This window comes from Haliotis cracherodii, unplaced genomic scaffold (genome assembly GCF_022045235.1).
Source record: "Haliotis cracherodii isolate W230 unplaced genomic scaffold, xgHalCrac1.p SCAF_2, whole genome shotgun sequence".
In the NCBI taxonomy this organism is placed as follows: Eukaryota; Metazoa; Mollusca; class Gastropoda; order Lepetellida; family Haliotidae; genus Haliotis; species Haliotis cracherodii.
In genome coordinates this window covers 31552063-31576915 of record NW_027266275.1, presented here as the reverse complement: position 1 = coordinate 31576915, position 24853 = coordinate 31552063, and the positions used below count along the sequence as shown (strand labels likewise).

General features: G+C 39.8%; 1 protein-coding gene across 1 annotated transcript; it reads right to left on the bottom strand.

Annotated features, from left to right (window-relative positions):
* Positions 1 to 24697, bottom strand: LOC139469000 (NADPH:adrenodoxin oxidoreductase, mitochondrial-like). The gene is made up of 13 exons (XM_071251134.1): positions 24631 to 24697; positions 12857 to 13021; positions 9174 to 9269; positions 8445 to 8567; positions 7510 to 7554; positions 6887 to 6955; positions 5506 to 5607; positions 4917 to 5109; positions 3673 to 3869; positions 3348 to 3413; positions 2751 to 2859; positions 1961 to 2131; positions 1 to 1450 (listed from the first exon to the last, which is right to left on the bottom strand). The coding sequence occupies exons 2-13, from the start codon at positions 13019 to 13021 to the stop codon at positions 1314 to 1316; spliced, it is 1473 nt and encodes a 490-aa protein (XP_071107235.1). The 5' UTR covers positions 24631 to 24697; the 3' UTR covers positions 1 to 1313.
* Positions 24698 to 24853: the final 156 nt, after the last annotated feature.

The following is a 24853-nucleotide window of genomic DNA, read 5'->3' as shown; positions in this document are numbered from 1 at the left end:
ATAAAGCCATATTTGGTGGTGGAAGCAAGACTTTCAAGGCTGTCACAGGAGATATCCTTGGTTGAGATACCACAACAATGAAATTGCATCACAATGCTTTTCAGACCATTGTCTCGTCGACTTAATAAAGATAATGATGAGTCCATTTATAATGCGACCGATTCCTTTCACGAGTGAATACTCATGGTGCTATATTAATATCAACTGGTCTTTGGATCAATGTGCACACAAATTCATTCTCAGCCCCCTTGGGAGTATACAAACTCAAAGAATATGTTTGATGACATCGCTACATGATAAGTGAGTGCATGTTGTTTTACACCACTGTCAGCAATATTCCAGTTCTATCAGAAATCAGTAAACAATCGAGTCAATTTCTGACAGTATGAGTAACGGTCTATGTATTCAAGTTACAATAACACACAATAAACTTGCTTACACACTGTAAATGCTTGATTTCAAGTTGACCCCTTAAACACAAGCAATCATCCAGCATTTTCAAAACTATTTAAGTGAGTGAGTTGGGTTTAGCGCCGCTTTTAACAGTATTCCAGTTATATCACAGCGTGTCAACTTAATGTGGGAGGAAAGTCCGAAGTGGTGCAGGTCTCAGACGTTTACCACTTTGGTGAAACCCATGAGCATGGGTATGGTGCTGACAAACCTAGAAACATAATCAGGGCGAACTCGGAATCGAACCTACAATCTAAGGTTATTTAACAAAATCTTTTTTCTCCTCATTGGTCATATTATCAATGAAATAAAAGTAAACGAGAACATTTGTCAAAGATATTGTAAGCTGACAAACTTAGAAATTCTATGTGGCGTTTTTTAGGGGTACTTGACAAGATCCTCATGACATCAGACTCTGTAAAGGCCTAGATATGTTTTGTTTGTTTTCTTGTTGTTTAATGCCGCACTCAGCAATATTCCCACTAAATGGTTGGCGGTCTGTAAATAATCAAGTCTGGACCAAACAATCCAGTGATTGGCATCATGAGCATCGATCCACGCAATTAGGATACGATGACATGCATCAACAAAGTCAGCGAACCTGACCACCCAATACCGTTTGTCGCCTCTTACGACAAGCATAGTCACCTCTTACGGCAAGCATTGGTTACTGAAGACCTATTCTAACCTGGATCTTCACGAGTCAAAAGGCGTAGATAAATCCCTATGAAGCCCTAGCTTGTGGAGCAGTCACTCTCATTGATGAAGCTTTCTAATGTATGACTCTACAACCAACATACCTGGGACTATCAAAATAAAATAATAATTTGTATAATTGGCTAAACTGATAAAAATATGTGCTAAGATTTAGATTTGACAACACCAAGCATGTTGGGAATGTCGGTTATCTTCTCTCGTGGTTTTCCAATTTTCTTCCCTGCTTCTGACTCCGCTGTGTTGATCTTCTCCCAGTCAGAAAATGTGACAATTTCCACACCTGAAACAGCAAGTGGGAGGTGAGTGTTTTGTTTGTTTGTTTGTTTGTTGTTTAACGCCGCACTCAGCAATATTCCAACTCTTGAAATAATTGAGTGTGGACCAGACAATCTAGTGACTGATATCAGGAGCAATTGAGATAGGATGACATGCACCAACTAAGTCAGCGAGCCTGACCATCCGATCTCATTAGTCACCTCTGACAAGAATTTGCTGAAGACCTCTTCTAACCCTGATCTTCACGGGTCAAGAGGAAGAGATTGTTTCAATGCAGCCTCTTGCAATATCACGCTAACAAGACCAACAAGAAGCTGCCTGACATATTGTGGCCGTATCAGAACTGAACCTGGGTTTTCTGGGGAGACAACATATGCCATGACACCTCACTACCTCTGTTAGTTCATTAAGTCAATTTTCAGCACTATTTCTTGGAAGATTTGACAATTTGGGACCTCTGCTACCAATTTTAACATAATAATGTGACAACATATAGAACTGCAACAGGGCTGACCTCTCTGGGTCAGCATGTCCTTGACCTCAGCATGACCCTGTTTCCCTGTTGCCTCCAACTGACCCTCCTCCATGTCCTTGAGGATGACCTTGCCCGTGTCAAACCCATCTGTCATGGTGTTGAGGATCACACCAACTGGGCCCCGTCCGACCCATCCACTACAGTAGAGACCTGTAATATCGAAAACAGTTGTTTACCATCAGGCTCTGCAACATTTCAGCTATATGATGCCAGTCTGTAAATAATCAAGTGGACCAGACAGTCAAGTGATTGATATTGTGAGCAAAGATCAATGACATAGGTTCACATGCCATCAACCAAGTCACCAAGCCTGACCAACCAATCCATTAAGATTCCCTACAAAGAGCATAAGTCAAACCAGAATCCCAGACTTGATGATTTGCAGGCCGACATCATATTGCAGGAATGTTGCTGAGTGTTGCATAAAACAACAAACAAACAAACAAACAAGACATGAGGTACATGAACAACAATGAATATTTGCACAATTTCATACAATCATTTTCAAATGAAATACAAACACACAAGTGTCACAAATGTTTGGCTTGGTCGGTTCTTGTCACGAGAAGCAGTGGGGTAGTCTAGTTGTTAAAGCATTTGCTCGTCTTGCTGAAGACCCGGGTTCAATTCCCTGGGTATAATATGTGAAGCCCATTTCTCGTGTCCCCATCTGTGATATTGCTGAAATATTGCTTAAATATTGCTAAGAGCGGCGTAAAACTGTACCCACTCACTCACTCTTTTTAAGATCAGTGTAATGTCACCCCACCTTTAGTACCCTGTACTCTGCTGCCCTTGTTGGGGATTATTCCTTTCTCTGCATCAAAGGGCACTGTGCTGTCAATCGGGATGCTCTTGTAGCCTATGCTTCTTAATACCTGCATAACAAAACAGTGTAGTATTCGTAATGTGTTCAGGTTAAAATCAAATCTGTCAGTTTAGATTATTGCAATTTGCAAGATACTAATAAAAAAAAGTTTGAGAACACCAGATTCTTTCATATTACTATAGTTGACCTGTCATGACATGACCTGTCATCAAAATATTTTTTTTAAACAAGATCCTAAATAGCAATAGGCACCAGCTCAAGGCTGGACTGATATCTGAGCATCATTTGACAAGGAAATATTTAACAGTCTCTGAGTTAAGCTCAGGAAACAAAACATGACAGATGGAAGGATGGAGGATGTACAGACGGACGGACAGCACTCACTCCTATATATCCCTTCCACTGTGGCAAGGGATAAAACCCACTCCTCATTAATCAGCCCTTACAAGCATGGGATCCTGGAGACCTATTTAGCCATGTTTCCCAATGAAGCATGCATTGTACAGTTTTGACACATCAATTTGTACACAAGCTTACCAATCCACATGGTATATCAGTCACAGCATCCGTTGCCACAGCCTTTTGGTTGACGAGATCTGTGCCCTGAAAAAAATTAATTTAAACACTGTCACTGGCTAATTATTTAAATAAGGGGTCATGAATAGCTGCAAAATTCCTCGTACAAGCGTAGTAGATAGTCACACAGCCATTTGTCTGAAGTTCTGACTTCTGATGACGTCTTCTGGCTTTTATGTTTAAATACACATATTAAATGGTAAATACACCAAGCTCATTGGTGCTACTCAACTCTTGGAAACAGTTCAGCTATTATAACAAATGGACAATGTATTTGCATGCTTACTTCAAGTCGGTTTACAGCAAATTTGACTTTTTCTGGTCCCTTCCCATCAGCACTTGCAACAACTTCCTGTGGACTCAGACAGAAGTGCAGGTTCCACTGGCGTGCAGCTTCAGCCCAGCGCGTGACATCCTTCTCCGCAGGTTGACACCCAGATCTGTACAGGAGGTCTGTCAGCCGTCTGCGGGGACGAGGGAGGTCTGGGAAACAAATTCATCCTAACTGGCTTTTACAGGAGATATTGTTTAGGTGAGATCAAAAGATATCTCCTAGGAGATATTGCTACAATGAAATTACATCACAATGTTAATATATTATAATGGTAATGGTAATATATTTTGTCCTAGTAAACAAGGTGAGGTGAAATGGGGTTTAACGTACATCCAAGATTATTGCACTTATATAGGGACGTGCATGCATGTGTGTGTGTGTCTGATTGTACTAGTCGGGACTGATGCCGATTCATAGTGCCAGCTCACTAAGATACCATGCTGCAGTTTAACATGAATACCCCACTCAGACACAGTATAATGACTCCGAGCCGACCAATCCTTGTTTTTGCCCCTTAATGCCGAGGGCCAGACAGGGTCAGGGACGCTCTACCATTAGACCACGGAGGCGGTCTCCTAGTAAACAAAGGGCCTTAGGCTTAATTAGATTATCTGCAATATTTGTTTACTATGCCTGTTTACTTGTATGTGAATAATTACCAGAAAACGCTTTTGTGTTTGGACTGACAGAAACAATATGATAACAGAGTATGGGTCCCTCCACAGGTGAGTGGGGTTTATGTGAAATGGGGTTTAACTTTGCCACCAGGATTCTTGCATTTATATAGTGACGTGCATGCAGGTGTTTGCGAGTGGTTGCTTGTACTAGTCCGGAATATTTCTGGTTTATAATGCTAGCCTACTGAGACACCATGCCGCAGAATACTGACTCTGAGCAGACCAGTCTTTGCTTTATCCACTTAATGCTGAGTGTTAGGCAAGGTAACAAGTACCATATTTTAACATCTTTGGGTATTCTCTCAATAGTGAATACATCCTAAGCAGGAACACTTTGATCACTACCAAAGATGACTATCTTGATCTTTGCTAGTGCTAATTATACAATTGTCTGTGCTTTATGCATTAGGTGGGTGTAGAGGTCAACCTGAGCACATAAATCAGGAGTAAGGTAATATTACTTTCATTATCACGATTCCAACAATATTACACTTACATAAATATTTGTCCCAATCTTACCATTTATCAGTTCTTTAAGGCTGGCGACGTCCTCTGGGTTAATGACTGTCTGACACTCTGGGAGGTTGACCATTTCGCGCAACTCCTTGATGGTGAAGGCAACCTGCAGTGGCCCTCGACGGCCGACTACATGCACATGTTTGACGCGGCTTTCAGCCAGGGATGCAAGGGCATGTTCGGATATATCTGTTTTCTGCAAAATAGTGAGCGAGTGAGTATGGTTTTACGCTGCTTTTAGCAATATTCCAGCAATATCACGGCAGGGGACACCAGAAATTGGCTTCACACTTTGTACCCATGTGGGGAATCAAACCCTCTTCGGCGTGACGAGCAAACACTTTAAACACTAGGCTACCCGACCGCCCCTATATATGCCACACTGAATGTCTACCTTTAGTATATATGCCACACTGAATGACTCTACCTTCAGTATATATGCCACACAAAATGACTCTACCTTCAGTATATATGCCACACAAAATGACTCTACCTTCAGTACATATGCCACACCGAATGACTCCACCTTCAGTATATATGCCACACAAAATGACTCTACCTTCAGTACATATGCCACACTGAATGACTCTACCTTCAGTATATCAAGTGGAGTGAGAAGTATCCTGGCCACATCTAGAGCGACGTTGCCATGGCCCAACACAACAGCCGAATCACAGCTCAAGTCAACTGGTAGCTGAAAACAACAGTCACAAGGCCATGGGAACACAGAAGTCAACAATTTACCAATCTCATTCAAATCAGACCTTGTTCTCGCTACCGCTAAACAAAGATCTGAAGACATCCCATTAGGGGTCACGTCAGAACGACCTTTCATCCGACCAATCAGTGCGTGGCTTACCAGATTATGTAAGTGACAGTCGGAATGTGATTTCTAGTCATGCAATCTCGAAAACTTTAACATGGTGTATTCCGAACGATAGTTACGGGTTTAACGACCGAATCCTTACAATCTAGACCATCTATTAGCCATTCCAGAATGCTTTTTTGGTTCAGGTTTCAAATTTGTCATCGAGAATTTGTCAAAATATGTTTCGAAGCGTAGTTGCCAATTTGAAATGTAAGGCAAGGTTGGCCTGACGTGACCCATAATGGGATGTCCTCAGATCTTTGTTTAGCGGAAGCGAGAATAAAGATCTGATTTTAATGAGATTGACAATTTACTCACATTGATCATTTCATTTGTTTTATCAACAAACATAGGTCAGCTTAATGTTTCTTTGTTTGTTGTTTAACGCCTCACTCAGCAATATTCCAGCTACATGAAGGCGGTCTGTAAAAAATCAAGTCTGGACCAGACAATCCAGTGAATTACATCATGAGTATTAATCCATGCAATTGGGATACTATGACATGCATCAACCAAGTCAGCGAGCCTGACCCCCTGATCCTGTTAGTCGCCTCTTACAACAAGCACAGTCGCCTCTGAAGCCAAGCATGGTTTGCTAAAAACCAATTCAACCCAGATCTTTACGGGTCGGTCAGCTTAATGATGGATATCTATATTCATAGCATGGATAGGTGCTGACAGGAGAAGGCTTAAAATCTGACATTCAAACTCAGCAGTAGAACCAGGCATGATAAGTGGCACCTTGCTTCAATCAGATACTTGTTTATCCTTATTTTCATAGCAACATTACACAGGTAGCCCAGTCGTCTAAAGAGCCGCGATTCGCTGTGCAGAGTTGCGTCCCTTGGGCATGCCAGAAACCTATGATTGTGGGTTCGAATCCCGGTTCGCCCCGAATACGTTTCTAGGTTTGTCAGCACCATACCCATGCCCGTGGGTTTCACCGAAGTGGTAACCGTCTGAGACCTGCATCACTTCGGGCTTTCCTCCCACATTAAGCTGACCCGCCGTGATATAACTGGAATACTGTTAAAAGCGGCGTTAAACCCAACTCACTCACTTACATAGTGAAACAATATTTGTGTACTGACATCATGGCACCTACTTCCTTGTCTTCAGGGAGGCCGTTATACCATCCAACGAATCGTCTGGCCGACAGCACATTTGGCAGATCCTTGTCAACAAACATTTCATAAGCTGTCAAAGTTGAAACAAAGGCCAATGTATGTTTGTTTGTTCTTTAACGCTACACTCAGCAATATTCCAGCTGTAAATAATCAAATCTGAACGAGAGAATGCAGTGATTGACATCATGAGCATCGATCTCAGCAATTGGGATATGATGACATGTATCAAACAAGTTAGCAAGTCTGACCACCCGATCCCAAAGTCGCCTCTTACGTCAAGCATGGATTGCTGAAGACCATTTCTAACAAGGATCTTCATGGGGACAAAGACTTATGTTTTATACCTCGTTCCACACTTGGAAACTATTGTGAAAAACTCTTTATCACCAACCCTAAATGATAAGTGTTTCAACCATTCATTTTCAGATTTCATTGTACTTGAAAAGACATTTTACATAAATTTGATAATCTTTATAAGATAACATCTTGTGAAGTGGTACCTATTCAAGAACTAACATCAGACATTTTGACCATTTTAACAATTTTCATTGTAAAATTAATGTTGTGTTGGGGAACTACCCTGACAAGAGACCAGCCTCACCTCTCCTGGGATTCCCAGTGTCCTGTCAGCATCAGCTCCATAGGACTACAAGAAATAATAAACATTTATCACAACTGCATCCATATATATGAAGAACAGGGCTGGGACGAGTCCACATTTACTACCCGGGTACCCACCCCCCTACTACCCAACCCTACCCGCCCCCCCTACTACCCGGGTACCCACTGTAGGCCTCAAGAGATAGGTACAAAATGTCCAATTGGGATTTTTTTTTTACCATAACCCTAGGCAAAACGTATTAAGACACATGTATTAAACAATCAGGCCATGCATACACTGAAGTTGACTTAAGTTATATCTTTATTCAACCATATGAAAAGTCGGGTTAAATGGGTGCATAATTCTTGTCATTAAACAATATATCAGCTGACTAACCACGGGTCCGGGTAGTTCTGTGGGTACCCAGGTCCTACTCAGTACCAACCCGACCCGGGTACCCAAGTTACCCGTCCCAGCCCTAATGCGGAACACATTAGTTGCCATGGAGACAGACGAAAGGCTGGAACCAAAATCACAAAAAGAAGAGATTATTTTGTCTTCTGTTTCAGCAATAATCTAGCAATATCATCAGGTCTGTAAGAGAAAATCAGTGATTGATATTATGAGCAATGTCAAACGCATATGGTGCACGATGACACACAATCAATCAAGTCACTGCGAATGACCATCTGGAATCCTGTGGTTCCTTTTTTGTTATTGATCTTTTTTGCCCTCTGCCTATTTGTGTATTTTGCATTGGAAAATAACACAAACAACTTTTACCATACTAATTTAGTTTATTGTGGTAAGACTTCCTGATTCACACTTTCTGGAAATGTACTTGAGTTTGTATCCCCGCATAACAACCAGACAGGGCTACTGGGAACCGAGGGTACCCTGAAATTCATGCAGGGGCCAAAAGACAGCCATCTTACCAGAACTACTGCTGTATAAATCTTCTGCAGCTCGGAGACCGTGATGTCTTTTCCAATTGTCACATTGCCAAGGAAACTACATCGTTCATTCCCAGCAGTCTGGGTAAATGTATTGATGACATTCTGGAACAACAGCCTTGTGTAGTCACCATGGTTACAATACTTGTCAATTAGATGTGAAACCAATGTGACACTTTCACATAACTTTAACAACTTGTTAATTAGCTATAAACCAATCTAACACTTCCATGTAACTTAAACTACGTGTTAAACTGTTTCATCTTTTTACATCAAGCTGTTAATATGACCTCAAAGTGTAAGACAACTGACAAGCCATCCTCAATGATGCAGGGAAATATATCTCCATTCTATCATAATAAATACCCTGGACGCCATGGCTATGTTTAAAAAAGTGATGCAACTATCTCCATCTGGCCTATTTCTAGAATATCTCTTCCTCATGATTGTAATTTGATTGGCTCTTCGTAATTTGATTCACACTATTTGAAAAGGGCTCAAAACAAAACAGCGACAGGGAAAAGGTTGAGGGTATTTATTGTAAGTAACAAAGGACACATTATACTCCGGACAATCATGGATGTTGACAAGCCAGATCATGTAACAAATACCGACACTAAAAAATTATATGTGGTCTGGGCCATAATCAAGTATCCTTTCACACTTTCATATTGCTAATGTTATTTAGAACTATTGACTGAGTGACCTCACCTTGACCTCTGGGTGATCCGGGGCGACCCCAAACCTAACAAGGCCAAACGGAACTGGTAACTTCTCAAATATGTCAACTTTCACTGTTGGATGTCCCTAGAAGTGACAAGACAAAATCCCAGGATAAGATACAAAGTCACATCAAAGCAAGCATTTTAAGGAAATAATTACATTGTGGTAAGGTTTCATGTCATTGACAAAAACAAGGGACACCTCACCCAAGCAAGACATGTTGCTTGTTCACTGATAGTATCTGCACACAGTTAGTGTAGGTACATGAACAATAGTGTGTGAGTGTCAGTGACAGTTAGTGTAGGTACATGAACAATAGTGTGTGAGTGTCAGTGACAGTTAGTGTAGGTACATGAACAATAGTGTGTGAGTGTCAGTGACAGTTAGCGAACATCAGGAACAATAGTGTGTGAGTGTCAGTGACAGTTAGTGTAGGTTCATGAACAATAGTGTGTGAGTGTCAGTGACAGTTAGTGTAGGTTCATGAACAATAGTGTGTGAGTGTCAGTGACAGTTAGTGAACACCAGGAACAATAGTGTGTGAGTGTCAGTGACAGTTAGTGTAGGTTCATGAACAATAGTGTGTGAGTGTCAGTGACAGTTAGTGTAGGTTCATGAACAATAGTGTGTGAGTGTCAGTGACAGTTAGTGAACATCAGGAACAATAGTGTGTGAGTGTCAGTGACAGTTAGTGTAGGTTCATGAACAATAGTGTGTGAGTGTCAGTGACAGTTAGTGTAGGTTCATGAACAATAGTGTGTGAGTGTCAGTGACAGTTAGTGTAGGTTCATGAACAATAGTGTGTGAGTGTCAGTGACAGTTAGTGTGTGTCTGGAACAATAGTGTGTGTCTGGAACAATAGTGTGTGTCTGGAACAATAGTGTGTGTGTGTCAGTGACAGTTAGTGTGTGTCTGGAACAATAGTGTGTGTCTGGAACAATAGTGTGTGTCTGGAACAATAGTGTGAGTCTGGAACAATAGTGGGTGTGTGTCAGTGACAGTTAGTGTGTGTCTGGAACAATAGTGTGTGTCTGGAACAATAGTGTGTGTGTGTCAGTGACAGTTAGTGTGTGTCTGGAACAATGTGTGTGTGTGTCAGTGACAGTTAGTGTGTGTCTGGAACAATAGTGTGTGTCTGGAACAATAGTGTGTGTCTGGAACAATAGTGGGTGTGTGTCAGTGACAGTTAGTGTGTGTCTGGAACAATAGTGTGTGTGTGTGTCAGTGACAGTTAGTGTGTGTCTGGAACAATAGTGTGTGTGTGTCAGTGACAGTTAGTGTGTCTGGAACAATAGAGTGTGTCTGGAACAATGTGTGTGTGTGTGTCAGTGACAGTTAGTGTGTCTGGAACAATAGTGTGTGTGTGTCAGTGACAGTTAGTGTGTGTCTGGAACAATGTGTGTGTGTGTGTCAGTGACAGTTAGTGTGTGTCTGGAACAATAGTGTGTGTGTGTCAGTGACAGTTAGTGTGTCTGGAACAATAGAGTGTGTCTGGAACAATGTGTGTGTGTGTGTCAGTGACAGTTAGTGTGTCTGGAACAATAGTGTGTGTGTGTCAGTGACAGTTAGTGTGTGTCTGGAACAATAGTGTGTGTGTGTCAGTGACAGTTAGTGAACATCAGGAACAATAGTGTGTGTCTGGAACAATGTGTGTGTGTGTCAGTGACAGTTAGTGTGTGTCTGGAACAATGTGTGTGTGTGTGTCAGTGACAGTTAGTGTGTGTCTGGAACAATAGTGTGTGTGTGTCAGTGACAGTTAGTGTGTCTGGAACAATAGAGTGTGTCTGGAACAATGTGTGTGTGTGTGTCAGTGACAGTTAGTGTGTCTGGAACAATAGTGTGTGTGTGTCAGTGACAGTTAGTGTGTGTCTGGAACAATAGTGTGTGTGTGTCAGTGACAGTTAGTGAACATCAGGAACAATAGTGTGTGTCTGGAACAATGTGTGTGTGTGTCAGTGACAGTTAGTGTGTGTCTGGAACAATAGTGTGTCTTGAACAATAGTGTGTCTGGAACAAAAGTGTGTGTCTGGAACAATAGTGTGTGTGTGTCAGTGACAGTTAGTGTGTGTCTGGAACAATAGTGTGTCTGGAACAAAAGTGTGTGTCTGGAACAATAGTGTGTGTGTGTCAGTGACAGTTAGTGTGTGTCTGGAACAATAGTGTGTGTCTGGGACAGTCAGTGTGTGTGTGTGTCAGGAACAATAGCATGTGTCAGGAACAATAGTGTGTGTCAGGAAAAATAGTGTGTGTTAGGGACTGTCTCTGTGTGTGTGTGTGTGTGTGTGTGTGTGTGTGTGTGTGTGTGTGTGTGTGTGTGTGTGTGTGTGTGTGTGTGTGTGAGGAACAATAGTGTGTGTCAAGGACAGTCAGTGTGTGTGTGTGAGGTACAATAGCATGTGTCAGGAACAATAGTGTGTGTCAGGAACAATAGCATGTGGAACAATAGCATGTGTCAGGAACAATAGTGTGTCTGGAACAAAAGTGTGTGTCTGGAACAATGTGTGTGTGTGTGTCAGTGACAGTTAGTGTGTGTCTTGAACAATAGTGTGTCTTGAACAATAGTGTGTCTGGAACAAAAGTGTGTGTCTGGAACAATAGTGTGTGTGTGTCAGTGACAGTTAGTGTGTGTCTGGAACAATAGTGTGTGTCTGGGACAGTCAGTGTGTGTGTGTGTCAGGAACAATAGCATGTGTCAGGAAAAATAGTGTGTGTTAGGGACTGTGTGTGTGTGTGTGTGTGTGTGTGTGTGTGTGTGTGTGTGTGTGAGAGGAACAATAGTGTGTGTCAAGGACAGTCAGTGTGTGTGTGTGAGGTACAATAGCATGTGTCAGGAACAATAGCATGTGTCAGGAACAATAGCATGTGGAACAATAGCATGTGTCAGGAACAATAGTGTGTGTCTGGGACAATAGCATGTGTCAGGGACAATAGTGTGTGTCAGGAACAATAGCGTGTGTCTGGGACAATAGTGTGTGCCTGGGACAATAGCGTGTGTCATGAACAATAGCATGTGTCAGGAACAATAGCGTGTGTCAGGAACAATAGCGTGTATCAGGAACAATAGCGTGTGTCATGAACAATAGCATGTGTCAGGAACAATAGCATGTGTCAGGAACAACGGCGTGTGTCAGGAACAATAGTGTGTCAGGAAAAATAGTGTGTTTCAGGGACAGTCAGTGTGTGCGTCAGAAACAAAATATTGTGGTTGGTTTAGTCATAATACTTCTTTTGGAGTGATGCATGAGTATCATCTCCGTTGAAGGCAAGACTTGGAGAAGAAACGGAGTAGCTGCTTCTATGTGTGTACAAGAACTGAAGCACCTGTAGAGAGGACATTGCTTCCAGAACTTTCAGCAGCTGAGGTAATTTACACATTCCAGCAGGCACACTACCAGAAACTTGCAGGCCTACTGCTAGGTGCTTTACACATTCCAGCAGGTACACAACAAAGAACGTTTCATTATTTTTGCAGGGCCATTTCCAATGATGGCAAAAGGAGGAGCCTGTTCAACACAGTAGCTGTAGCCCTCCAATTATCACAACTCCAAAGGTGATGTTCACATTAGGGGGGAATATATACCTAGTACCCCACCAAAGGATGCTGCTATGGCCTATATATAAGCCTATGGGACCACTACTGATGCTGGACATATCAGATCTTAGTACCCTACCTTCAGGAGCTGCTGTGCTGTGTAGAAGCCTGCAGGACCGCTTCCGATGATGGCCACATGGGGTACCTGGTCTGGGGATGTGTGTTTACATTGGCGTGGTAATGATCGCAAAACGGCACTGATCGCACGACAAATCCTGTAATGTGGCACTCTGTACAGCGACATCTGCAACAGGTAGAAACGATTCTTATTGCTTATATTGCTTTTTAATCATCACATCCATTCATGACATATCCTCCAAGCAGAAACTATACAAAACTGTACACCTCATTCACCCTACTTACCATATTCACTGTAATAAGCGCCTGTGGCGTTTAAAGAAATTACAAATGGGCAACAAGCTGTTCACAGCTCAATGATAAGGAGCTAAAGTTGATTTCAGAGATAGTGAGGTAGTGAACAAACTTTGTTCAAATGTCGATGACGGCAACAACTTTTTTTACAATAGTTAAAAGCCAATTACATACCCATTCTGTTTTTTTAGTAAAAATCCTTATAGAAAAATACAGACTGTAGTGTACATTTTTTATATCTTTGTAGGAGGTGCTCATTAAGACTATTCACAAATTGGTCAAAAGTTGTTCAAGGGGCGGCAAATAGAGTATATTACAAAAACATCAAATGATTACGAACTCGGTTCCCCCGCCCTACTTCGTCATAGTCTGATTGTAAAGTGCATAACTCCATACACAATTTATGCACGAAGCACTGCATTATTATTACCCCGATCAATGGATCAGTGTGCAGTTAATTGTTCATTCTTAACTCCCTTGGGAGTATACAGGCCAAGGTGCCTGTTAGGCACTAGAAGTTAAATAGTCTCATTAATATCTCATATTAGGAGGCATATTTCGAAACAAAGTCACTTGAGCAAGGAGTCACCACATATGCTACATGTGCTTCAATGTTGGGCAGGCGGTCACCCATCCAAGGACTGTTTGCAACCAACATTGCAAGCCTGATTTGTGCACTGTAAACAGCACAGTGCTGTAGCCAGCCCCCACTGGATTTTTTATAGAAAAATTTTCCTTGTGAAAGTTAACTTGAACGTGATACTTGTACAAATATTTGCAACCCCCCCTCCCCCCTCTCAAAAAAACTTAACTACGGCCTTGCAGGACCACATGCTACCATAGAATAGGCACTGCATTTATTTATTCCTGAAACCATTTACAGCATACAGTGGCTTATGGTCTCTCCTTCAGTTATTACATGAATAGGAAAAGTATGTAATCTTTTCAATTTATTTCCTTTTGACACAACCTATTGTAATAACCGACTGAACCCTAACGGCTGTATTGAAAGTATGTACAGGGTTCAGTCACAGCACTAAGCATGCTGAGTATAATAAAAATCATAGTCTTTTCACAACTGTGAGCCAGACTGCTGACTTCTTAAATACTACTCCATTAACATTCTGAATCAGAGATTTATGACATGTTCCCTCATATAAAGACTACAGCAGGTCTGTTCCTGGAGGAACGCTATTCTATACAGTGAGTTGGAAGCATTTCAGGAATATTTTCTATTACTTAAAGTCCTGTGAACATTGGACAGTCAAACAGTCAATATTATATCACAGATATTATGTGAAAGCAGGGGTGTCATTGATTGGAAAATTAGTATCAATATCAACTCAATAGTATCAGATCCCGGGTGGCATAGGTCTTCAGCAACCCATGCTTGCCGTTTGAACAAAAGAACAAATTCCAGCTATATGATGGCAGTCTGTAAATAATTGAGTTTTGACCAGTCAATCCAGAGATTGACATTATGAGCATCTATCCACACAACTAGGATACGGTACATACATCAACCAAGTCATTGAGCCTGACCACCCGATCCTGTTAGTCACCTTTCACGACAAGCATAGACGCCTTTTATGGCAAGCATGGGTTGCTGAAGACCTATTCTAACCCAGATCTTCACGGGTAGACCTACTCTGAGGATGATATACTGCCCAAAGTCTGCACTAAACATCAGTACAAATTACAAAATAAGAATTAAAATTTTCCCAAATCTTGTTGTCACAGTTATAGTGAGTGACTGACATTGATTTAACACTATTCCAGTTGCATCACAGTGTGTCAGCTTCGTGTGGGAGAAAAAGCAGAAGTGATGCATGTCTCAGACATTTACCACTTTGGTGAAACCCACGAGAAGGAATATGCGAGACAAACCCAGACACATGACCAGAGCAAACCCTGCACAGCAAATGACGGCACATCAGACGACAGGACCACCACCCCCCTGTTCTAGTTATAACCAATGAGAGTATTGTTGTACGCCGCTTTTAGCAATATTCCTACAACAGCACAGTGGGGGACACCAGAAAAGGGCTTCACACATTGTACCCATATGGGGAATCGAACCCAGATCTTTAGTATGACGAACGAACACTTTAACCACAAGGCTACCCCACCGCCCCTCATAACCAATGATAACAAATGATAAGGCTTTGTAAACTTGTGGCCTGTATTTCACTCAGCCATCAGGACAATCAGCGGTCCAGATAATATTTAGGGTCATTATTATTTCCTCACGTTATCAGTCTCAGGACTTTTCTTGTACTCCAAAGAGTTCAGATGAATGGGTATTTATAAACCAGTGAGGAGATGATTCATATAAACTATTCTGCTAAATGCTGTTTCAGTTGACTTCTAACTTGCATCTGTCCTGATCCATTTGTCACAAGCTTACACCAGGTGATAATACCTTTTTGTGGGTTTTTCATTCAGATCCCTTTTAAGCAACATATGGTATTTTTTTGTCCAATATGCACTGCGTCTGAAGCTGGCATTAAGAGTGAGTGAGTGAGTTAGGTTTTTAACGCCACTTTGAAGAGTATTCCAGTTATTTTGCGGTGGTCAGCTTAATGTGGGAGGAAACCCCAAAGTGATGCAGGTCTGACGTTTACCACTTCGGTGAAACCCACGAGCACGGGTATGGTGCTGACAAACCTAGAAACATAATCAGGGCGAACCAGGATTTGAACCCACAATCCTAGGTTTCTGGCGTGCCCAAGGGATGCTACTCTGCACAGCAAATCGCGGCACCTTAGACGACTGGGCAATCCGTGCCCCCTGGCATTAGGTAAGTAAAAATATTAAATATAGTACTGCAGAGTAAACATGTTTATCTTGTTCAAGCAGAACTACCTACAAGTCCTAGTGGAATAAGGTTTCCACTTGTCCTCTGGACAAGTTTAACAAGAGTCATCCGAACATGACATATATCCGCCCGACGTGGCATGTCGGTTAACTGTGTGTACCTTCAAATGTATTTAGATTGGCAAGAAAAACTTTTTCCTTGATGCAAAAACCAGAAATATAATGAAGGTTATTAAATATTGGTTCATGTAGCTCACTTTCTGATGATCTCATAAAATAGTAATAACAATAACTTCGCAGATTCGCATATGAATAGCTCTGTAGTAGCCTCATGACACAAAGGCATAAAGAGAATGTACTAGGGATTGACAAAAAAACAAACCTAAACATCTTGTTTCATTATATGTCAGGGACTACAAATTAAAAAGATTAAAATCTACAAATAACAAACTGCACTACTAGTGAACATGATTGCTATTTGCATAAAGTTTGGTGAATCTCTGTCGCATGGTTTAGAAGATATGCTCCAGGCTAGAACATTACATTAAGTTCATCAATTTTCAATTTAAATTGAAAAAAGGAAAAAAAAGAAAAAATCTGTTAATAGCAAAGGCACCACTACATAACCTGCTTGATAGGTGTAAAAACTTTTAGGAAACTAAGTTGTATGGTTCGGGAGATATGGTCCGGACAATAGCACTACCCTCAAATTTCCTTAGTTCATCATATTTCCATGGAAAAGACAAAAATAAAAAATTCTAAAAATCTCTAAATAGCTAAAGGCACTACTACTGAGCCTGATTGGTAAGTGTACCAAGTTTTGTGAAGCTAGGTTGTACAGTTTAGGGAATATGGTCCGGACAATAGCACTACCCTCAAATTTCCTAAGTTCATCATATTTCCATGGAAACGACAAAAATAAAAAATTCTAAAAATCTCTAAATGGCAAAAGGCACTACTACTGAGCCTGACTGGTAAGTGTACCAAGTTTTGTGAAGCTAGGTTGTACGGTTTAGGAAAAATGCTCCGGACAAACAATGATTACGGACGGACGGACGGACGGACGGACGGACAGACACACTGATGGCTACATCCCCCGTCATTATATGTCAGGGGGGATAAAAATGGACGTTTCAGTATAGATCCTCATAACGTTGTCGCCATTACAGTAATTCAAGAAGTTGTTATCAATAAATTGTGTCAACTTCTTAGTAATGCCCATCAAACAATTCATGAATTTGAATGTGGAAAAAAATGAAATATAACAAACTGAAAGTGCGTATAGTTATACTCAGATGTCCCAGATCAGTCTGATATCATTTGTTTGTTTGTCAGCAATATTCCAGCTATATCATGGTGGCCTGTAAATAATCAAGTCTGGAACAGACAATCCAGTGATTGATATTGTGAGCAATGATCCCCGCAGTCAGGGTACAATGACACATAATCAACTAAGTCAAGGAGCCTGATCCATTTAGTCGCCTCTTATGACCAGCTGGAGACCTATTCTAACCTGGAACCTTTACGGTGGTGATTTAAATGAGTATTAATTGGGTAGTCACAATGTTTCCCTAGCTGATTGTGTGTCATCATACCTTGACAGTTTACATAATCACTCGCGCTATCAACCACTAGTGCTATCAACCACTAGTAAGCCTTACGCCATCATTTGTTTTTGAAAGCAGCTGTAATAGAGCTCTATTATTGCTAACTGTGGATTAAAACATCCAGGCTACATTTTATGCCGGACGTTAAGAATACATATGTATTGTCATCTGATCTGCACTGCAATTATACCTTAAGCCTACACCAAATCAGAACCAGTTGGGATGTTGGAACCCTTCAGTGCAGATCAAGAGATATCTGCATGCTGTGATTGGAGGATATTGTGTAAGATTTTTATGTCTTTTGAATGTACATCCATCCAGTTATTAAAACTGACCATGTTTTTTCTAGTTCTGTCTTTTTGAACATGATGACATGCTGAATGTGACCACAGATATTTTCAAGTAGGTAACATTTGGTGCGGAACTGGTGGTGGTGTGTTTAGCTTCCTGTACTTGGAAAAGGAGCTGCCATGGCTAAGCTGGTCATATTTGTCATTTTAATTGCTGTCCTAAGGCCAAACTGTGCACACACATACAGGTAATAGCTGTTGAATGCTTAATAATTTTTCAAATAAATAAAACGTTACTAAACAGTAGTTTAGATGTATAATAATATATTTATTTTAGATACAGTTATGCAAATTCCGGGATAGAAAAGTGTTTACATTTCGATTGAAAACATTTGCATGGAGCACGAGAACAAAAATGCATTAAAATTAAGTCTGAGGTTTATAAAACTGTTCATACTGTGCTATTATACAAAACAAAATTTGTTTGTTTTGGTTTCAGGCTTGTTTGACCATTCTCGTGCAAACTTCAAAACTGTACCACCAACTGGTCCCGAACCTTGTAGTGTCTATTAATAATTCTTCTGGAATTCCCCCTTTTAACGTTGTCCGAAATATTACCATTATAAGTATAAATGCGTATACTTACAGTTTTTAGTCATAAGAAAATAGAAAAAGCAATATTTTGTATTTGGTACGTACATATTAATATCATACTAAGTCACTTAATATGATGTGGATGTTTAGTTGTAAACAACAACATAAATACAGGGATGTGTTTAATTTAGTAATGAGGTGAAATTGGGTTTAACGTCGCGTCCAAGATTATTGCACTTATATAGCGACATGCATGTACGTGTGTGTGTGTGTGTGTGTGTGTGTGTGTAGCTGCTTGTACTAGTCCTGACTGATACTGACCTATAGTGCTAGCCCACTAAGATACCATGCCACAGTGTAACATGAATACCCCACTCAGACAGTGTATACCGACTCCCAGCCCGACCAGTCCTTCTTTCAGCCCCTTAATGACGAGCGCCAGACAGGGTATAATTTAGTAATGAAGTATGCAAGAATCGCATAAATCAAATGTACATATTGTACAAAAGTGATTGTATTTAAGAAATAAACGATTGTGAGGTAATTATCGTACAATAAAACACTGCAGGGAGAACAATAAATAGTGTACAATAAACAACGACCACTAGTCGTTTATTTCTTATATAAGATATCAACATTATGAACTGCCTTTTGAAGGATGTTGATAAACAGTACAAGTTTTAGAAATATTCACCCCAATTTTAATAATAATGACTCCCTGAACAAAAACTGTCCTCAGAAATGTCAAACAAGTGCATTTTACGTTTGGTATTTCCCGCATATTCTCGCAATCCTCACGCCGATTATCTGTACCATTTCTCCTAATACTGATTGTCATATGTCCAGCACTTTTGGATGTAATCGTTCTGCCACTACCTTTATCTGTGTAGCTCAGCTACATCTATGGGGAACAACTCACCGGACACTTCCCTCTAAAAAATAATGTCATCCAATATATGACGTCATCAAGTTGCGAGTGCATATTTGATTCACAGAAATGACGCCATGTTTGTTTTAAACATATTTTATTGACATATATGGTCTATGGGATTGGGCATGGTTATCCAACTTAGGTGGCCCTTTGCCTACTCTATATGTACAGACATTGATTATACATATATATACACATATACATATGTATACAGAAATACATACATATACACATAATCATATATACACATAATCATACATACATACACATACTCATATACATATGCACATAGTACATTTAAAGTAACAAAGAGAAAGATATTTACACAAGAACATCAACATAATGTTGGCAAGAATAACATAGACATACATAAGAAATGCCTATATAAACACAATTTACTTGTATATACACATTAATCCAAAATACAGGCAAGACTACATATATAATTACACAATCATACATACACTTATATATACATGTACATATATGCACACATACACACACTACGTACACACATATACCCTTGTATACGCATGCATACATATATATACATACACATACACATACACATACTTACACACATACACCAAGACATACATACCCGTAAACATTATGCTTACAGAAGGAGGCAGAGATACCCATGTATTCATAAATATGTATGCAGTTCATACACTAATGGCGTAATTAATAATAAGTGGTCGCAGAGCGATATTCTATATTTATGACAAAGGGTTACTCGAATCTATTAACTGCCATGATAAAAGAATGTTTTATCGTGAAATAAACCACACTTTGTTCTTCATTGTTCTTTGTGATTTATCGCGTCGCTATCTTATTATAATGTATGCATAAATATGTGACAGATCTTGGCATGGTCTACATGTTGAATGTGATCTTATATTTCATCAATGACATCAGTGGTAACACAACCTAAACCTGCTGTGATGTATCCAGACATCATTCTGCGAAACTAAAATACTGTGTAAACAAATACAAAATATACAACATGCATCTTCACTGTATTTTGCTGACTAGATGATTACCAATATACATGTATATCTCAAGTTGTCATGGTAATATCAAATCCAGGTTAAAGTTTATCTTCAGCAACCATTGCGAGTCAGATGCCACTAATGGGATTGGGTGGCCAGGCTTGCTGACATGGTTGGTGCATGTCATTGTATCCCAAATGCGTAGATTGATGCTCACGATGTCAATCACAGGATTGTCTGATCCAGACTCAAGTATTTAGAGACAGGCGTCATATAGCTGGAATATTGCTGAGTGCAGCATTAAACAGCAAACAAACAAACAAATTATTTCATTGGAAGGATTCTGTAAAACACAGGTATATGAATAGTTAAATGAATGCTAAATGCACTGTAAATAGATTGCCATTTCCTTAAAAAAAATGTTGAAATGTTATGTCAAACATTACAAACACATATATATGATGTAGACATAAATTAATAACAGTTACATAAAACATAACCTTGTGAATTGTAACAGGTTAATGTACATGCATATTCTTTTATGACTCTTCAAACCATTACGTTTGGTAGATAAAAATATCCATACTGTGTGGTGAAGGTATGATTTAAAGTCCTACATTTTCTGCATAATTTTCCAAACAGTGAGTTCATATTCTATTCAATTGAGGTGCATAAGGCATGAACTGCTATAAGATAAGTTGTCAAGAAAGTAAGGGGATATAATTCTTCCCCGCCCTTAAGGCGTGGAAGTATACGGGAGAGGTTAATTTTGGAGCATGTAAGTCGACATGTAAGTTGACATTTCAAGCCACACAGTTACCGAAACAAAACATACAAATCATGTGAAATGTGCGTGAAATGTTGATGTTTATCTTTTCCAGCAATAAGAGATACTTCAAAATCGTCTTGCTATTCTGAGACTTAGTCACTTTTCTTAATGCTGATAACCCATGAAATTTGTTCATTTTGTTTTTAAAAGAGCTAAAAATGATCCCATTTCGCTAAAGTTAACCGGTCTATATTTTGTAAGAATAAACTATTGCACATTAAGTGATTATCTCCATTAGCTATAGGCGTAGTATAGAAGTGATAAATTCACGCACTGACCTTGCATTTCTGTACATCGTATCTTATTCAAGCTGTATCACTGAGAATGAGTGATTATCTCCCTTCCCCAAACAGTTCAATTGCGCACTACCTTTGCAATGTATCGTATGTCATTCAGGCAGCCATCGAGAAACGTTCCAGGAAGGAATTTAGGCCAAGCCTGTCACGCGCACTCAATTTTCACACTGCTATTGCAACATATTGTTCAACACGATTAAATAACAGGCTTCTATAAAGTATGACTTTCTTCAATAAACAACACATGTAAAACAACGGGTTTGATATGAGAAATTTTTTATTAGTTGTCTTCATAATCACATGTATGGCGCTTGCTGTGCATAGTTGAGCACAGCATTGTTTTAAATACTTCACTGTATGTAATGTATGGCACATACCGATTCATGCGGCGGCTTACGTTTCTGCATGGTTTATTGCTTTGACAAAAAAAATTAACTTCCAGCAGAGATCATACACCCGTATATGTTCTTTGCTTCTGGATACATAGGAAATCAACTGGTTGGTCTGTAGTTTGCAATTATTTTCCAAAAAGATAATACGGTTTCATGATATCTTCACGATGTTTTGGTTGAACATAGTAATATTCTTCTAAACAAATTTCCAATCTAAGCCGGAAGCAATCACAACACAAACCCAGTTAACCAAACGGAACCATACACAAGAGTGAGTGAGGTAGTTGGGTTTACTCCGTCTTGAATAGTATTCCGTGTCAGCTTGAAGTGGGATGAAAGTCTGAAGTGATGCAGGTCTTAGATGTTCACCACTTTGGTGAAACCAACGAGCAAAGGTTTTGTGCTGACAACAAAATCGGGGCGAACCGAGATTCAAACACACTGTCATAGGTTTCTGGCGTGCCCAAGGGACACAACTCTGCATAGCGAATTGCAGCGCCTTTGGCGACTGGGCCAACCATGACCCCGTAAACAACTGTAAGAAACTATTATACAACAAAGATGTTTTAGATGAGATATGTATTGCGGAACATTCCATGAAGAAACAGTGGCAATATTGCACAATCACAAACAGCAAAATACATGCACAAAAAACGACAATTAAAAAACACAGGAACATTCAACATTCAAAAGAGGTAGAATTTAATTTCTAAAACAAGTGTTTTATAATGATATGGAAACAATATGAGAATTAAGCAAAACTAAGGTAATGTAGTACATACATGTACAAGGAATTTATTTGTAATAGTTGATATGTTAACAGATCTTGGAAATTGTTTCTGGATAACTGTTGGTAAACTTATTAAGAATCTGCTCCTTTTAACAGAGTGTACCAAAATCTTTATCATGATTGGGGATTATTTGTGATTCTCTTTCTTGGTTGTATTATGTAAGACAGTGCGTAATGTTGTTCATCTTCTGAGACATCACATGTTTCACAGAGACGTTGTTCAAATGGGGTTGGTGTTTTTGTATATCTACAATTTTTTCCATTTTTAGTTCGTGATTACTTAAACGAAGTTTTGAGAAAAGTGACCTATGGCCTTTGTTTTTACAATATGTAAGATAATTCTCAATATTTATAGATAACGTGACCAAACTGTATGTTCCTAACTTACTGCTAGATAAATGGGAATCCATTAATGATTGCGTGAAGTTTTAGAGTGTATTCATTACTTTTTTTGTGTTTACTATTTTAAAAGTTTGCTTTATTTAAACCAACCAACATTTTGACCAGAAATATTGATATTTGGTGCAAAAGCATGCTTTAGAGTGACATTTGTTGTGTTATCTATATAGGATTTTTTTTATTGGTTCTAATAGTGGGTATACATCAAGTTTTGCCTGACAGGCCCAGTTTTCTTGCCTGGGTTTTCTTTGTGCTGACCAATTAAAGACACTGTTTCTTTTATTGCGCTTTCCAAAGATAAGTACATTAATAACAACCAATTTGTACTTAACACAAATTCTCTCCTCCCATAGCTTACACTTCCTTCCTCTGCACATAACATTATATGGCGGGGAGCTATTGATGCTCTGCAGCAATCTCTACTTGTATATTTTGGTGTACACGTCCCTGAGCTCCATACAGTGGTGGTCCATGGACTCGTTTGGGCAAAGTTTGGTGTTTTTCATTATTCTTAAAACAATGCTTTCTCATTTTTCAAAGTAATTCCTATTGTGAACTGAGGTAAAAACAGATTTAATGAAAAGATTAATTGCATTATTTCTGTACTAAAATCTGTTTGGGTATTTTTTTCAGGTGAGTAAAAAAAGCCAACTATAACAGACAGACACAAGAATTACCCCCCATTCATTCAATTAACAGTTAATTCTCAACACCTATCAAAGTCATTTATCCCTCAATGAATGTATATTATAATTTTTCTTTTGGATGAAACTTATTTTCAATGGTAGATCTAATAGTGGTCTTCTCTTTATTCATCAGAAGGCAACATTACACAATCGTCTAGCTAGGATCCCTAATATATGGGTGCGGTGTTTCAGTAATATCACTAGACCCGTGAAGATTCCGGGGTTGAATAGGTCTTCAGCAACCCATGCTTGCCGTCAAAGGCGACTATGTTTGTCGTAAGAGGCGACTAACAGGATCGGGTGGTCAGACTCGCTGACTTGGTTGATGCATGTCATCAGTCCCAATTGCGTGGATCGATGCTCATGACATCAATCACTGGATTGTCTGGTCTAGGCTCGATTATTTACAGACCGCCGTCATATGGCTGGAATATTGCTGAGTGTTTAACAACAAACCAACCAAGTAATATCACTATCCTGCTTCTGGGGCCTGTGGGGAAAACATTTGGTTGTGTGTTACCTGTTGAGACCCCCGACCACCACCACTCCCCCCTCACCGATAGGCTTCACCTTTTCAGCGACACAATTGTATTGACATGTCCCAACCATAGCAACAGTGCGTATTTCTTCCTGGTTTAAACTGACCTTGGAATGTAGACAAACGTTCGAGGAAAAGCTGATTCGGTGATTACTCAGCCGAAATGCATATCACTTATCAGTGGTTTATGTCAAATGAATGTAGTTATTTGGTACATAGCATATAAAAAAATCCATGATTTATTATTGTTGCCTCTAGGTGTTGTCAAAGTTGTTGTTGGCTTGCGCAGTCAACATGTTCTAGCGTGACAAAAGCCTTACCGTTGTTGGTCATGTGTCAAGCATTAGAGGCCAAACTGCGCTGACTCGCACCGTCAGCTGCATAACATGTGCTTCCTCAAACTTCAAGAGGTCAAAGGTGAAATCACAACAATACGTTTCGATTATGTTTACTTCAAAATGCAATGTAACTTATTAACTAGTAAGTGTTACTGTAGATGTTTCTGATGAAAATGCAAAAGCATCCCCTTTCTGTTAAAAATAT

Bases quoted from the DNA above. Each gene is read 5' to 3' on its own strand.
- LOC139469000 (XM_071251134.1), bottom strand. From the start codon at position 13,021: ATGTCGCTGTACAGAGTGCCACATTACAGGATTTGTCGTGCGATCAGT. The intron at 3,870-4,916 runs GTAAGATTGGGA...TTTGTTTCCCAG, and splicing joins CCTTAAAGAACTGATAAATG to ACCTCCCTCGTCCCCGCAGA. The intron at 3,414-3,672 runs GTAAGCATGCAA...AATTTTTTTCAG, and splicing joins TTGCTGTAAACCGACTTGAA to GGCACAGATCTCGTCAACCA.